Source organism: Eublepharis macularius, chromosome 3 (assembly GCF_028583425.1).
Source record: "Eublepharis macularius isolate TG4126 chromosome 3, MPM_Emac_v1.0, whole genome shotgun sequence".
Classification (NCBI taxonomy): domain Eukaryota; kingdom Metazoa; phylum Chordata; class Lepidosauria; order Squamata; family Eublepharidae; genus Eublepharis; species Eublepharis macularius.
The window spans coordinates 99,152,459-99,168,087 of NC_072792.1; the positions used below are offsets into that span (position 1 = coordinate 99,152,459).

The window sequence follows — 15,629 nt, forward strand, 5'->3', positions numbered from 1 at the left end:
AACAGCCGCAACAGTCCCGTGTTATTTGGCCAATGACGCCAAACAGCCGCAAGGGCCCGTAACCTCCACATAAAAGTGTTCCAAACCGGCCTGCTGTGGCCTCTTAAAGGCCGACGCAGCCTTCATTTCTCAGTGTTCAACCATGTGACAGATCTTGTCCCGTGTCATCGGATTCAAGATGGCTACTGAATCGTTTACTCCTTTCTGGGCTGCCGCTATTACGTCAGTCAATGGGAGCTAGGCGCTCTATCCTCCAAACGAGCTCTGTGGTACTGCGAGTCGGCCGTTTCTCCACGCATTTATGACCGGAAGCTGGTAGAGCCGTGGCGGCGGCGGCTAGGGGGCGCTGTAGGAACCCCTGGGCGACGCTATTGCAGCAGCTGGGAAAGCGAGGCTCGAGCCGCGGCGCGCGCTCTTGGGGCTGCGGTGGTGGTCGCGCGCGCTCTCTTGGCGGCCTTCTGTCTCGGTGGTCGTTGGGCCGAGGCGGGAATGTTCCGCAAAGCGCGGCGCGTGAACGTGCGGAAGCGGAACGAGTCGGAGGAGGAGGACGACGAGCGGGAAGAGGAGCCGCCGCAGGCACAGCAGGTGCCGCCGCAACTGCCCGGAGGAGATGGGCCTATGGGTGAGGCCGGTCCGCCGTTTCCAAAGCTGCCTCTCCTGCCGCTCCCGACCGGCTGCGTTCCCCTCGTTACTCCCGCGGGCAGCGGCCCTGGCGGCTTCGCTTTTGGCAGCGCCGAGTCGGTTGGCCGGGGAGGCCCGCTCTTGACGGGTCTGCCGCTGCAGACGCCGCCTGTGCCGCCGCCGCCGCCGCCTGTGCCGTCGTCTCCTTCGCAACAGCCGCCGCAGCCCTCGACAGGAAACAATGGCCTGGTGACGGTTTCTTCTAGGGCCAAGGAGCGGAAGAACAAAAACAGGGAAGCGGCAGCGCCTCCGCCGCGCGGGAGCCTCAAGCTTCTCAGCTTCCAGGACGAGGAGGAGGGTAAGCCAGTGGGCCCGCGCCTCCCTCCCCTCTTCCCACCCGCAGCCCCTTCCCCATCACGTCTCCCTTCTCCTCTCTAGCTGACCTCGCCGCTTGGGGCGGCGGCCGCCTTTTCTGGTTGCTCTACTGGGCCATTTTGAGAATGAGGACGGGGGGGGGGCACCACAACTGGCTGCCATGGGGTATTGGTGCCAGTCCCAGAACGCTGGATGATCGTATGCCAGGCATTCTTCAGCGATGAGGGTTTCTTGAAGACATGAAGGTGTCAGGCGCCAAGACTGACTATTTGTTTTCTGCGAAAAGCAAACGGCTATTAAGGAATTTATAGGTGGGCATTGTGGTGCTTGCAGGCGTCATGCTGAGGATCACTGCTCTCTCCCAGTCCCCTGCTACTCTAGTTGCTTGGAACACTTACAGAATGATCCTGAGTAGATACATTCATAAGTAGTGATTTTTGCTGTTCAGGATTGCTGCCTTTTCATGGTACACTTCTGCAGCATTTAGCATTGTCTCACACACAACCCCAAGTACGAAGAGATGTAAGAAATGCACATACACTCTGGATCAGTAAAAATAGCATACTAAAGTATAATATTTCTCATTAAAATGACCAGAAATGGAGATTACTTTTCTCCACAAAATATACTTTAGCTGTGGCATTTAACACAAGAACTTATGCGCACCATTTACAGTTAACGTCAAGTACGTTTATCCTGAAAGACTGCACAAGGTAAAAGCAACATTTCTGAGAAAGTTTTCCATACTGAGTGGATGCCTGAAGGCAGAAAAAAATGTGTATGATAGCTGTAGTTCAAGTTCAAGTTTATTATTACGATCTAGGATCAGAATTTGAGTCAGCATATACAATAATATATAACAAATACATTGATTACATGTCTAAGCATATCTAGGAAGTTATATAATATGTTTAAATAAATAAAATTGTTAAATATTGGTTAAAATTTCTTAAAGCAAGTTGGGATAGTTTATCTAATTAAACTAGTCAGGGTGCAGAATCTTGCTACCTCAGCAGTGATTTCATTACAGCAAACAGCTAAAAGGATAACAGAATAAAATTAACTGTAAGACTGCATTAATTTTAAGTTTACACATGTCTAAGAATTAAGTATATCAGTGTGCTAAAATGGGTAAAATAGTTAAAATCTTAATTAAAATTTCTAGAGGAAGTAAGAATGTTCTGTCTGATCACACTAGCCAAAGCACAGAACCTTGTGGCCTTAGCAGTAATTTCTTCGCAAGAATCAGTTAGAAGGAGAGCAGAATAAGACTGACTTGGTCTGCCTGGGTGGGCAGCAATAACTGGTGAGATATACTTCGTTCGAATCTCCTGATAGAACTTACAGTATAGAAGGACATGCTCTATTGACTTTACCTGTCCGGATTGACAGGGGCAGAGGCGATTTGCATATGGAATATGAGCGTATCTCCCCTCCAAGACAGCAGATGGGAGAGTATTAAAATGTGCTAAGGTAAAAGCTCTGCGGTATATGATAGCTGTACATTTTTAAATACTCCTGTTTCCTTTAAAATATACCGTTAGACCAGTCTGTTCCTGATTGCTGCTTCCATGAGGAGAAATGGACAGGTATTCTCTTACGTTAATGCTCAGTTCTTTTTTCTTATTGTTCAGTAAGAAAAGGTGTCATTTGAAATTAATTTGGGCCCTTCTGTAATAAGTCACGGGTCTATTTCCAGCTAAAATAAATTTGGAGGCAAAGGGATTTGATTCACTATCCTTCCTCACAAATGTTTTGAGAGCACCATGGGACTGTGCCACACCACAAAATGGCTGTCTTTCTCTGATTGAATTCACTCAATTATCTTGTACAATTAATGATATATTTAGCTGGAACTCCCTGTCATACTGATACTAACATACACAACTGATACTAACCAGTGTAAAGTTTATCTGCATTGCTGACTTCTTGTGGCTGTCCCAGAAGAGTCCTGAAAGGAAATATGTAAATTCTACTTTTTTATGTTGGTCGTATGCCACTTTACCCATTCAGGAGGACACTGTTTGTTTGGATGTGTCCAGAAGTAGACCGACCATATTTAACTTTTTTTCCCCAAAGCTTTTGGGTGAAAGTGTTAGCTGTAAAATAATTACAGCTGGGATTAGCTGGGATTAGTAAATGTTATGAGCTGTAATTAGCTTGGATTTTAGTAAAATCACTCTCTTTCTGGCTCCAAATATCACCTGCTGGTAAATTTCCTTAGCGGGAAGCTCCTAGCCCTGTGTTAGTCTATCTAATGGCTACCTGTATGCACAACCAGAATAAACTGACACCTCTATTCCTGTGGACTGTGCAGAACAGATATGCTGTATGATTGCTTTTGACCCCCCCAAAATAAGCACTGCGTAATTGTGCCTTGTGACAATACGCACTTTTGGAATACTACTGTGATAGCCAAACTCCTGTGTTTAGAATCAAGTGAAGTTTGGCCTGGTTCACCTTGGATATAGGCACTCAACTGAGACCTTGTAAGAGCCACTTCTTTAAAGATCATTTGCAAAATGCATGAGTGTCAAATCATTTATGAAGCATGTATAAATAAATTTCTTTCCCTTTAAAAGATAAGGAAATCTGGATTTGCACCTGTCTATTACTGCTTGTTTGTATTTGAAGGAAATCCCACCTGTCTCTCTTAATAACTGATATTCATTGGCTTTGTAGATGTTGCCTGAACCCAAGCAGTCTGTCTATTAGGCTTCCTCAAATGTAGCAAATCTAAATCAAAGATCTCAGCTCTTGTCTTAAGTCCTGAGTACAAACAGAAGAAGGGAAGGGTAACTCTGTATAATCTCCTTTGTTCTGGGACTGTAGATCATAATTTCTCAGAAGGATCCTGACCTTGAATATATGACTCCATGTAATACTTAGGTGCAGAATTATTTATACCATCAAAGAAGTAATTTTAAGATTTAAATATAATTTCAGAATTACATTTACTAAATTTGGATTCTTCCCAGTTTTCAAAGTTTCTTTTTTCAGATCTTCTGTCTATAAAGTTAAGAAATCCACCTGTTAAAATGAGTGGGAAAAACCTTTTAACTACTACTTTTCAGTTTTTAAGAAAAGTAGGAAACAAAGATTGAGAACAGTGTTTAAAAGATGCTCTGCATTTTGGAGCATTATTGCTTTGCTTAGTTACAGGGCTTCTTGGAGCCCATTTTGCAATTAATAAACTCCAGGTAAGGCTGTGGCCTTATTGGGATCACAGAGTTGCTGTTGAATGAATTAGCTGCAGTTGTAAGAAGCAACCAAATATTTTTTTCAAAACCACCAATTCAACATTAAAACAGTTAATTTGATATTCTGTATTCTCTGAGCTATGTTATTGTCACCTGCCAGGGACTGTAGAAAGACACATCACTTCTGGTTCTTTGTGTGTCTTGTCATTTCAGTATGTGAGCCTGCAGGTGGGGGTTTATATCTTGATTGATGTTAGCCACTGTAGGAGACAGTTATAGTCTAAAAATGGCTGTTTATATATAGCTGAAGAAGATATTTCACTGTCTTTTTTGTCTGTTTATAATTTCTCTTATTATTTCTTTTAAAGAAACTGAAGAAGTTTTTAAAGTAAAGAAATCAAGTTACAGCAAAAAGATAGTAAAGCTGCTTAAGAGAGAATATAAAGAAGATCTTGAAAAATCTAAGATAAAAGTGGAAGCTAATTCTTCAGCTGATGGTAATTTCCAAGTTAGCTTAAAATTGTAGCCAAAAGTGTAAATTTTTGTGTCATAAGTCTTAACACATAGTTATTGAAAATGTAATTGACTGTCCCTTCCTGCATTTATCTCTGCTTCTTTTCCCCCATCTTGCACCATGTCCATATTCTGTTCTTCCACTTTACTGTTTTACAGTACAGACTCTGTCTTCCCAGACACATGGAATTCTGAGGGGAGAGGAGAGAACTCTTTAATGGAACATGGACAAAAGCCAGGATACACTTCTCTAGCATAAAAGCAGGCTCTAAGGCTAGAGGACCTTTGTGAGGTCTTTATGGTGTAGCCTTATATTTAATTGTACTGCAGCATTAATGCTGGATACTGAATGAAAGGAGGAACTAACTTCAGTTCTTAAGTGTATAATATTGCACTGGAAGAAGGAAGGAATAGTGGGAAGGAAATGTGACAACTGATGAGGGGAGATAAGAGAGCAGTAACAGAAAAAGGAGGTTCTCCCTATAAACTATCAATCTTGAACCCAATGATTGCAAACAATTTTTTAAAAAATTACTTATTGAGAAACAAATAGCTATAACTACAGAAGAAGAAATAACAACTTGAACAATAACATTAACATGAAGTAACAACAACAAAGATAAAATAGTTTGAACAGTTTTAACTACATATGCTAACAGGCAGAGTGATTAACTGTCAAGAATTGTCTGATATAATTCATTTGGAGGAGACATCTTTGCTAGCAATAAATTCAAAGAAGGGCCACCATTTTTCAAAGAAAGATGATTTGAAAGATTTTCATTTTACTATTGATCTATATTTGGGATATTTTTCTGGTTCCATTGTGATGCTATCAGAGTTTTAGCCATCACCAGTAAGCTATCAATTAATTCACACCTGATTGATGGAATTGTAAACAATTTTAATAAAGTGCTAACCGTGAATAAAGTGCAAGGCGCTACTAATAAATATGTTCAATACAATATGTTCAGTACATTGGTTCTGCCGAAACCAGACCCGGTACTTCCGATGTAATTGAAGTCTTCCTACTGTTATATTACTGCCCCTGAGAAAGCTATTGCTGTGAAACAAATACAGCTAGCGGTTTGTCGGGCAAGTTACTAGCAACTCCCTTTGGAGAAGGTGTAACCATTCTGAGATCTCAAGGTGTGACCACTCTGAAAATTCCTGAGAAACTGGCACAGACATCACTTACAGATTACAGATCCCTTTATATGTGGGATAAGGACTGATTTCTTTTGTCACCTTACACGGAATATACGTTTGATTGTGTATGGACTATCGATATGTTAAAGATTTGTACTCTGGTTGTGATCTATTGATGATGATATTTATTGAGCGATGAAGATTGTTGATTGGTATTTTGGCAGTTATTTATTGATATTGACTGATTGAATTGTATATATTGATTTGAATCATTTATACTGTATTGATTGTATTGAACATATTTATTAGTAGCACCTTGTACTTTATTCACGGTTAGCACTTTATTAAAATTGTTTACAGTCGTTGGGGTCAAGATTGATAGTTTATAGGGAGAACCTCCTTTTTCTGTTACAGCGTTATCTCCCTAGTGTGTCTCTTGCTGGGCAGGTTATGAGGTAAGAGAGCAGAACAAAAGCTGGTGAGGAGAAGAAGAGCAGGTGAGAGATAGAGAAGTAGGGAGGGAGGGCAGGGTCCTGCAGGAAAAGGGATTTCTCTTCCCCAACAAGTCCTTGCAGGTCTATTTGCATATTTATATCAATTGTGATTATCTCAGTACAGATTTTCAGAGTTGTAACCTGGAAGTATAATCTCAGTATCAGCTGTTGGAAGTTTCTAATGAGGGCTTGCTAGGAATGATTTTCTCTGAGTTCTTTTAGAGCCATATTTGTTTAGAAGCTTCTTCAAGCATGCTTGTAATTTAGAACACAAAGTAATTAATGTCTTCTGTGGAATTTTGAAGGTTTCAGTTCAGTAATATTTCAATGACTTGACTGTCTCATATTTGGCAGTTTCTTTACTGAAATTAAGGAGCCTTAAAATGAGTCAAAAACCTGTCTGGATCCAACCAATTAGTTTTGATTTTGTAATCAATATTTTAGTTGTTTAAAGTATCATTTTTCCCCAAAGGATACTTAAAATATAGATTTGTTTTACAGTTGAACAGTCTGTTGACAAAACAGGGCAAACTAAAGATGCTGTCCAAGAAGATGGGGCTGCAAATAGTGAACAAGGAGAAGAGGAGATGGAAGTTGAAAGTGAGAAGGAAGAAGAAAAACCAAAAGCTGCAGGAGCTTTCTCAAGTGCTTTGTCCTCTCTGAATGTTTTGCGTCCAGGTTAGTATATTCTAGTAACAGCAGTATTAGAAAGATTTTTCTGATGCCATCTAACTATATTTTCTTCAAAATCCTAAAACTAAAGACTTTTCCGTTGGTCATCTTTTTGAAGGTCTTTACATTTCTGTTTTCTAGTCATTATGTAGCAAAGCTAAGCTATGTAGCTATGCCTTTTATAATATATGGGAATCTTTAGTCATGCAATGTCCTTTTATTATATAGCTATCAGCAGTGCATCAGTAAGCCTGATGTGGAAAAGCTAAATATGGTAATGATAGTGGTGTCACTCTGTGTTAAAAAACCTCTTTGCCTTAAGAACAATTACTAATATGAGCACAACTAAGTGTGCGTGGTAGCCATATTCATCATTCATACCAGGTATTCTTGGTAGTCGAAATACAAGAATTGTTACAGCTGTTACTAGAACAAGTGGGCTGGATATCAGTGACAGTTTTTACAATGTATAACCTTTCTCTCCAGGAGAAATCCCAGATGCTGCTTTTATTCATGCTGCTAGGAAAAAGCGCCAAATGGCTCGTGAGCTTGGAGACTTTATACCACTTGACAATGATCCTGGGAAAGGGCGCCTAGTTAGAGAAGATGAAAATGATGCCAGTGATGATGATGATGATGATGAGAAGCGAAGAATAGTCTTTTCAGTGAAAGAGAAGTCTCAGAGGCAAAAGATTGCTGAAGAAATAGGTGATGTATCAAGATCAGTAGCAAGGTTGCAATAAGTTTCAAATGTCATGCTGTAGTTATTTGGCTTATTTATGAAGATATTTAGTTAAATGTTCTTAGTTAAGATAAATACACAGTTTAAATGGAGTCATTAAGAAATTAAAAACCTACAAAATGAGGACAAAATTAGCATCCTAGCTGCAAACGTTTGATTGTGTATGGACTATCGATATGTTAAAGATTTGTACTCTGGTTGTGATCTATTGATGATGATATTTATTGAGCGATGAAGATTGTTGATTGTAGCTATAGACCACATATATAGACCACATATATGGTCTGTGTGTGTGTGTGTGTGTGTGCGTGTGTAAAGAAAACTCCAAATGTGCAGACAACCTATTCTGGACTGTCCTCTAAAGATCCCTCACGTTTCAGGAAGGTTGGACCCCAGGGTCCAGTTCTGTGGGCCATTGAAGAAGGTATTTCCAGTCACTCTCCATTGTTTCCTATGGGGGAAACATTTTCAAGCAGGTTCTCAGGCAGAAACACTCAGGGACAGGATTGTCAGTGGCCACAGGCACATTCCAAAATGCTAGAGGAAGCTCAACAACCAAACTGAATCAAGGGGACCAACAACAAACCAGAGAATCATGTCTAAACAAGAGAATTCCACCTAAACTAAACTGAAGCAAAGGATACTGTTGCAGCTTATCCCAACTGAACCAGATCACTCACAGAAGCCAGGAGGACAAAGATAGCTTCTTCACACTTTTGCCACTCACCCCCCCCCTCTCCCCCCACCTTCTTCTGCCTTTGACTCTCTTTGAAAAAAGTGGGAGAAGCCCAGCAAAGAGCCAGACATGTTTCCTTGATTTACACTGATTTATCTGGGGGTCTGGATCCCTGTTCCTGGGTTGGAACCAGAATTCTCTGATTTGATTTGGGAAAGCTGGCTTGGCAAAAATCTGGTTTGTTTCCTGAATCCTGTTTGCATTCCTTAAAACTGCTTATAAAATTTATTCTAGGCAGTTTCAGTTTCTTCATGAAATAAGCAACCATCTACTAGAGCTTACTAACCGTGAAAAAACACTTTTGAGTTGCTTTCAAGTCCTAAGTCTTGATTAAGCACAAAAGGATACAGATGACAAAGGCAATAGTAAAAAGCAGGCGGCTTCCATTGTGATCTGAATGAACCATATGTTGCCCTGGCTGCTCACCACGTTCTGTACAATAGATTTTTTAAAGTGTTAGACTCATGCTGAAGATGAGTTCATGCAAATGGTAGCAAGGAGACTGAACCAGCACTCTTCTAAGGGCATGTTCTCTTTGCCACAGTTAGCAACCAAGCAAGTAGTTATTTATGTGCTTTATCACATATTGATTCTGAACTTGGAACATGCACAGATAGGAAAAACCCAGAGAATGGGGCCTAGTTCACATGGGGAAGGGTTCTTCTGCAGACCCAGAATCCCAGGTCTGGAATTGTATTTCTGCAAATCTGGAATTCCAGATTTGCAGAAATACGAAAAGTAAAAACAAATGGAGGAGGGGTTAAATCTTCCAAAAGCGGGCAACATTGTCTACTCCGGAGCAGACAATGTAAAAGGAGCATCCCTTTGAGCCAGAAGTGGGGGAGGATGAGAAGCTGCTCCTTTTGCAGGCAGATTTAGAGGGAACAGGGGGAGCCACACTTGCATGAATCAAAGAGGGAGTCACTGGAGCCACTGCTGCATGAGCCAGCTGATGGAGAGCTGTAGTCACCCTGCGGCTGCTCTACCCACCTGCTGCTATGTGAGCCAGCAGATGGTATGAGCAACTGGTTATGCAAGGAGACAGAGAGGAATGGAGAGTGATGGTAGGAAGTATAGAACAAAGGATAGTGGAGAAAATGGTAGGGTGTGGATGAGTCCCTTACCATCTAGGTTTCATGGCCCATTTATCTAGGGGCTGGCGGGGGAAGGAAAAAACTCTCCTTCCCTGCAAGTCCTTGCGCATCTTCTACTTGTTCCTATAGACCATAATAAAAAAACAGCTTTGTGGAAAAAGTAGGTTCTAGAGAACTGAGGAATTTCAAAAACACTAAGATAGCACAAGCGACAGCTGTTGAGAGAAAAAATGAAAAAAAATCTCTCTGGCTTGCTGAATCTTTTGCTGTGTACATTAATCACCCAGGCTTTTATGCTGACAGTGTAAATACAGCCAAGCCTCAGCATTCTTCACTATATGGGCAAGAGCATGTGTGTCATACTCTTTCCAAATTGAAATTTTTTTCTGGGAAAGGCAATACAGCTTTGAATGTTATTTATTTATTTATTTTATTCGATTTATACCCTGCCCTCCCCACAGATGGGCTCAGGGCGGCTAAGTTAAGTTAATGCTTTCCATTATTTAGTATTAGTATTTTATTCCTATTTATTTGACCTTTGTGAGCAGGTATTGAAGGAAGTGATGATGAAGCTCTCGTTACGGGGGAACAGGATGAAGAACTCAGTCGGTGGGAACAAGAACAGATACGTAAAGGCATTAATATACCTCAGGTAAGTATTGGAATAATTCTGAAATGGGAAACAATCCTCTTAACTGCTGTCATGCTTCCATTGTTTAAGGGAAAGTGCAACAGGAATTGACAGCTGCATGTTTGTAGTGGGTTGGGCATGGTGCTTTGGCATAACAGATCTCTCTACCCACTCACCCCACAGTCCCAGGGCCTTCTAGCACTTGATTAAGGCATTTAAAAATATAATTTGTGCAATTTTGAGATCTATGAAGAATCTCATGGTGGGAAGAAAAATGAGAGGAAAATTTTCTTCTCCAGGGCACTGTATATAAAATCTAACCTGCTCATATCTTTACAAAACCGCCTTGGCAATGTGTAGTCATTTTTGCTGCGTTTTGTGATGGGCAGACAACCATTAATTTTGCTATTAGAAGGAAAGAGAAGTGGATGAGAGAAGCATGATTTGAAATCTTACCTCTCCCACCCCCATAAGCACAACACTCATATCCTTCCCTTTCAGGATCCTGTAAGTGCTTGTGAGTAGAGGTGTACACCGAAAAAATATTCTGGTTTCCTGCTTTGGGTTTACCCGAAGTGGGGAAAAGTTTCAGAAAAAAACCTGAAATCTGAAGTGGCATGCCGTTTCGGATTCGGGTTTCTAAGTCGTTTCAGTATGCTCCGTAAAGATTTGGAGCATACTGGAGTGACGGTGCTGGTGAAAAATACATTGAATTTCTTCTGTTGTTGATATGTATTTGCATGCGTAGGAGGAAATTGGTGCTTAGTAGAATTTTACAGGTAATTAAAAAAACTTGCCTACAAGACTGAATTATCTTTGTGCAAATTGTTTCAGTTTATAATTGGGTATTTATGATCTGTTTCGTACCTATTATATATTTGTATGTTACCATATTTTGTTCCTGTAGGTTCAAGCAAGTCAGCCTGCTGAAGTGAATAATCTATATTACCACAATACCTACCAGACAATGCCTTATGGTTCCTCTTATGGCATTCCTTACACATATGCTGCTTATGGATCTTCAGAGACAAAGTCTCAAAAATCAGATAACACAATTCCTTTCAAAACTCCCAGTAATGAGATGACTCCTGTTTCTATAGATTTGGTAAAGAAACAGCTTAAAGACAGGTAGGACAGATTAACTTTTTAAAATTTAAGACCTGTCCCCTAGATTTCTGTTCTCGGGCATCTTTAGTCTAGGGGGCAGATTCAGAATTCATCGATGGATATATAGTGACTGGATCCTCATTATAAAAAAGAAGATAAACTATGTTCAGAAGGCTGCTTGGATTATTTCTCTGGAAGTGAAGCTTAAGTATGACCATTTGATCTTATTGAAGATTGATGCATCTTCTGAACACTGAAAAGTAATTTTATAGCCAAAGAATTGAAAGGACAGTGAAGTTTAGCTTACTACGTGGTATTTTTATAAGAATTTTAAATTGTTTTTTCTGAATAAGTAAACTCCTTAGGTATGAGATTTAAAATCATGTTTTTAAATATATTATATTCTTTGGATATCCAAATTGCTTACTGAATGCATGGTTGTGCATCTTTATATAAATACTGGCTTGCATTCCCCTTTGTAGACTTTTTTCTAAGGGAAAGTCGGTAAGATTAGTAGAAGTCGGTGGTTAACCAACTCTTAATATTGACCTCCAAGAAATTATCCTTTCAAAATGCAATGTGCCTTCTTTTGAGATCAGTGGAAATTAAGAATACAGTATCATGTCAAAGTAACACCCTAACTAGAGACACAAAGGACATGGAAGAAATGAATGGTACCTGGCATCTATAGCAGGGTCAGCAAAACTGAAATACATGCTATATGTGACACATTAACAGTATATGTGGATATCAGAAAATTTAAGAAATGAAGCAGTAGCCCCAAATGTGTGTGAATGTCCATGGCATGTGTGCCAAGGTTCTTGGGTATTATGAGCATGGGGAGAGGCGAGGTTGAGTGAAAGGAGCAATAGTCTGAAAGTAAAGGGTGCTGTTGTCTGTAGAAAAAGATGTGATTAAATGTATGTATTATCTCTCAGTAGGGGAAAAGCACCAAGGTTGAGGTGTTGGACAAGCATAGCTTTTGGTACAGGTTAGCTACCTTTTGGCATAGTGAATATAGCTTCAAAATGTTAGTGTTACATCTGGTACTTGTATTATTTTGCTATTTTAAAAGTTCGATAAAGGAGAAAAAATGTCATAGGTTTTTGGATGTAAATGTATATGTCCATTGACCTTTAGGTTGGACTCAATGAAAGAATTTCAGAAAGGAAATCAGCAACAACATGAGAAACATCAGCAAAGCCGTGAAGACTCTATCAAGACAATTGAAAGATTGGAAGGGTCTTCTGGGGGTATTGGTGAACGGTATAAATTTCTGCAAGAAATGCGAGGGTATGTCCAAGACTTGCTTGAGTGTTTCAATGAAAAGGTAAGAATGCAAAATCTGTTCATCCTTTTCAGTAATGAAGTTTAGTCTGTGCTCATGTTCTCTTGTCCATGCCAATGAAACGCTCAGCACCAATTTGAAGGTTTGGTTTTAAAGCATTCCTAGTCACGAGGAAATATAGTGGAACATTATGATCATGATGCAAACGTTCTAATTCTTAGCTACTTTTCTGTCCCTGAAAACCATTTTGGTACATAATGGCAAGTTAGTTTTTTATTGTTTAATTTGCATTTTCCAGATTAAGGCATTAAGAAGAGAATGTGTACAACAATGACATCTATTCCTGATTCTTTTTTAAACTTAGGAAATTGACACTTAAAATTGGTCTTTAAAAAGAAATTTTAAATCCCTGGCTCCATTATGGCATGTTTGGATTCTAGACAGTTTTAGTGGCAGGATTATGGACTGTTGTAAGAGAGGCTGTTGATCAGGAATCAGTTTTCAGATAAGTCTTCCATTCTGGAATCTTGCACTTGAGATGCACTGCTGTGCTGCATTTCAGGCAGTTCTATCCTTTGTACATTTGATAGTTTCCAGTTGCATTTAATAGTTTAAAAGTTTTGTAGGGATACAAATAAAGAACACACTCAATACAGGATACATTTGCTGCTTATGAGGGTTTCTGTGAAATGCAGATGCTGTTGGGTGCCATGAGATCCTTATGAATAAAATACCTTGGGGCCCAGGGGACTGTCCTGGGAATTGAGTGAAATTGTGTCACTTTGCCATTCTGCCAGTGGAGCTTTTGCTGGAATAAGAGGCTCCATTGGAGAAAGAGAAAGGTAGGGGTGATTTTTTTCAGTGTCCTTGTGTTCAGTGTCCCTGTGACACTCTGTGAGGCTTCTCTAACCCCTGCCATCAGGTTTTCAGAGGTTTCAGTTCTGCTGGGAAAAGAGGAGACACAAAGGTTCATGAGCATCTTTTGCTCTTGGTTTGTAGTATCAATCCATTATTTTAATTTTCTTTTTAAAAAATAAAACTGAATTAGAACTCTGCTGAATTCATAAGAACAAAAAATGGAGAAAATATGGTTTTGGATATTTTCTTATTCATGCTATCTAACTATTTTTTTCTGCACAGAGAGGTTGGAAGCAGAGTAATCTGGAGAAAAGGCCCCAGAAAAATATCTAAGTTTAGAAAATTTTGTGCACTTAGATATGCACGTTAGCTGTAGAAAGGAAAAAATGAGATGTGTATTGGAGTAGAACTGAAAACCCAGATTAGCCTTCAGCAAAGTATCCCTGAAACTTGAAGCAAAAATAAAATTAACTAGATTGTGGCCTTTATAGGACCAGTGTACTGGCAGTACAAGCCAATCACCTAACCATCCTTAAGAAATGAGTAGCATTCCATAGGGTTGCATGCTCCTGCCCCCCTTCCTCGTCCACTTGAACATCGCCTGCCTTCCCTCCCCTTTTTCATTTTCAGAACTTGCTACAGTTACAGCTTAATCCTAAGAATGTATACTCAGAAGTAAATCCCACTGAATGCAATGGGACCTACTCCCTAAGTGTACTTAAGAGTATAGCCTCTGTTTAGAGAAGTGAGGGCCTGCCTGGAAAAAAAACCTGAAAATTTCAAGGGGAAGCTATTTTTTCCCTGTTTTTCCAAGGCCTTTTTCAGTGTTTTCCAATGAAAAATTTGGGGAAATACTGAAAAGAACTTTTAGAATGAGCAAAATGCAAACTACTATGGAATGTTTTCTGTTTGAGTGAGAAAACCTTGACTTACAAAGGATTTCACTCATTCCAAATGTATAGCATGAAAAGTCTGAGGATTTCTTCGGGTTTTCCAGTGAAAAAACTGGAACATTTTGGGAAGCACTGAAAAAACTCTTCCAGATATAGACATAGACAATATTTTTGTTTAAATAATTTTGGCAACAATTAATATTCTATAATATACTTAATGATAACACTTTATTAACGTGTTCAGTATTTTCAGTGATAGTTTAGTTTAATATCTGGTCCTACCTGTTGTGACTTTGAGATAGTTTCTTTCCAACTAGTATGCTTTTTCTGCCTTCAACTTTTATTTTTCCTATATCTCCAACAGAAAAAAAAATTATGTGCAATGATAGCATAGCGTGCAGCTGTTTGCTACTCTTTCCAAAATATTGGGTATGCTTGTATTTTTTCTTACAGCAAATTAAGATATTTATACTTTTAGATTGCATATCAAATAGTACGATTTTATATGGTGAGTTATAAGTATGTTTCTCTGCTACATGTGCACCCTTATTTTCAGAAATCAAAGCTAATGCTAAATTATAGTCTATAAAATTTCTTCTAACCATGATTGCAAACTGTTGCTTGATGCTAACTCTGGTTCATGAAAAATCTATTGCACAGAGATGGAGATTACTCTTGAGAGAAGGAAACTCCTTCATAATTTCCCTGATTAGGTGATCCATCAGAACAAGATTATCATGGAGCATTGGTGATGGTGTTTGTATTGGCTTAACAAGAATAAAGGGTCAATGTGTGTCGATGCTATAGAAATATATTTTGAGTAGAGCTATGATTAAAGAATCATACCTGCCCAATAACTGCATTATAACATATTCATTAATTGACTAAACAAGCACAGATCCTCAATATAAATTTATTTCTGGAAAATAGTTTTCACTTTTTTCAGTAACCTGTAGCTTAATATATACAAGCTACAGCCGCAGTACTGCAGCCCAAGCTCTGCCCACGACCTGAGTTCGATTCTGGAAAGCTGGGTTCAGGTAGCCGGCTCAAGGTTGACTCAGCCTTCCATCCTTCTGAGGTCGGTAAAATGAGTACCCAGTTTCCTTGGGGTAGTGTAGGTGACTGGGGAAGACAATGGCAAACCACCATGTAAAAAAAAAAAAAAAGTCTGCCAAGAAAACGTCGTGATGCGACGTCCCCCATGGGTCAGTAATGACTCAGTGCTTGCACAGGGGACTACCTTTACCTACTCCTTA

The 15,629-nt window shown here is 39.6% G+C and overlaps 1 protein-coding gene across 1 annotated transcript in view; it reads left to right on the forward strand.

Moving 5' to 3' along the window:
* The first annotated feature begins 315 nt into the window (after positions 1-315).
* PAXBP1 (PAX3 and PAX7 binding protein 1) overlaps positions 316-15,629 on the forward strand; it is a 33,049-nt gene continuing 17,735 nt past the window's right edge. Inside the window, exons 1-7 of the mRNA XM_054973304.1 lie at positions 316-979; positions 4,565-4,693; positions 6,851-7,027; positions 7,508-7,729; positions 10,142-10,245; positions 11,132-11,352; positions 12,472-12,661. Of these exons, the coding sequence (XP_054829279.1) occupies positions 490-979; positions 4,565-4,693; positions 6,851-7,027; positions 7,508-7,729; positions 10,142-10,245; positions 11,132-11,352; positions 12,472-12,661 (1,533 nt within the window). The 5' untranslated portion in view covers positions 316-489. The remainder of the gene's footprint in view (positions 980-4,564; positions 4,694-6,850; positions 7,028-7,507; positions 7,730-10,141; positions 10,246-11,131; positions 11,353-12,471; positions 12,662-15,629) is intronic.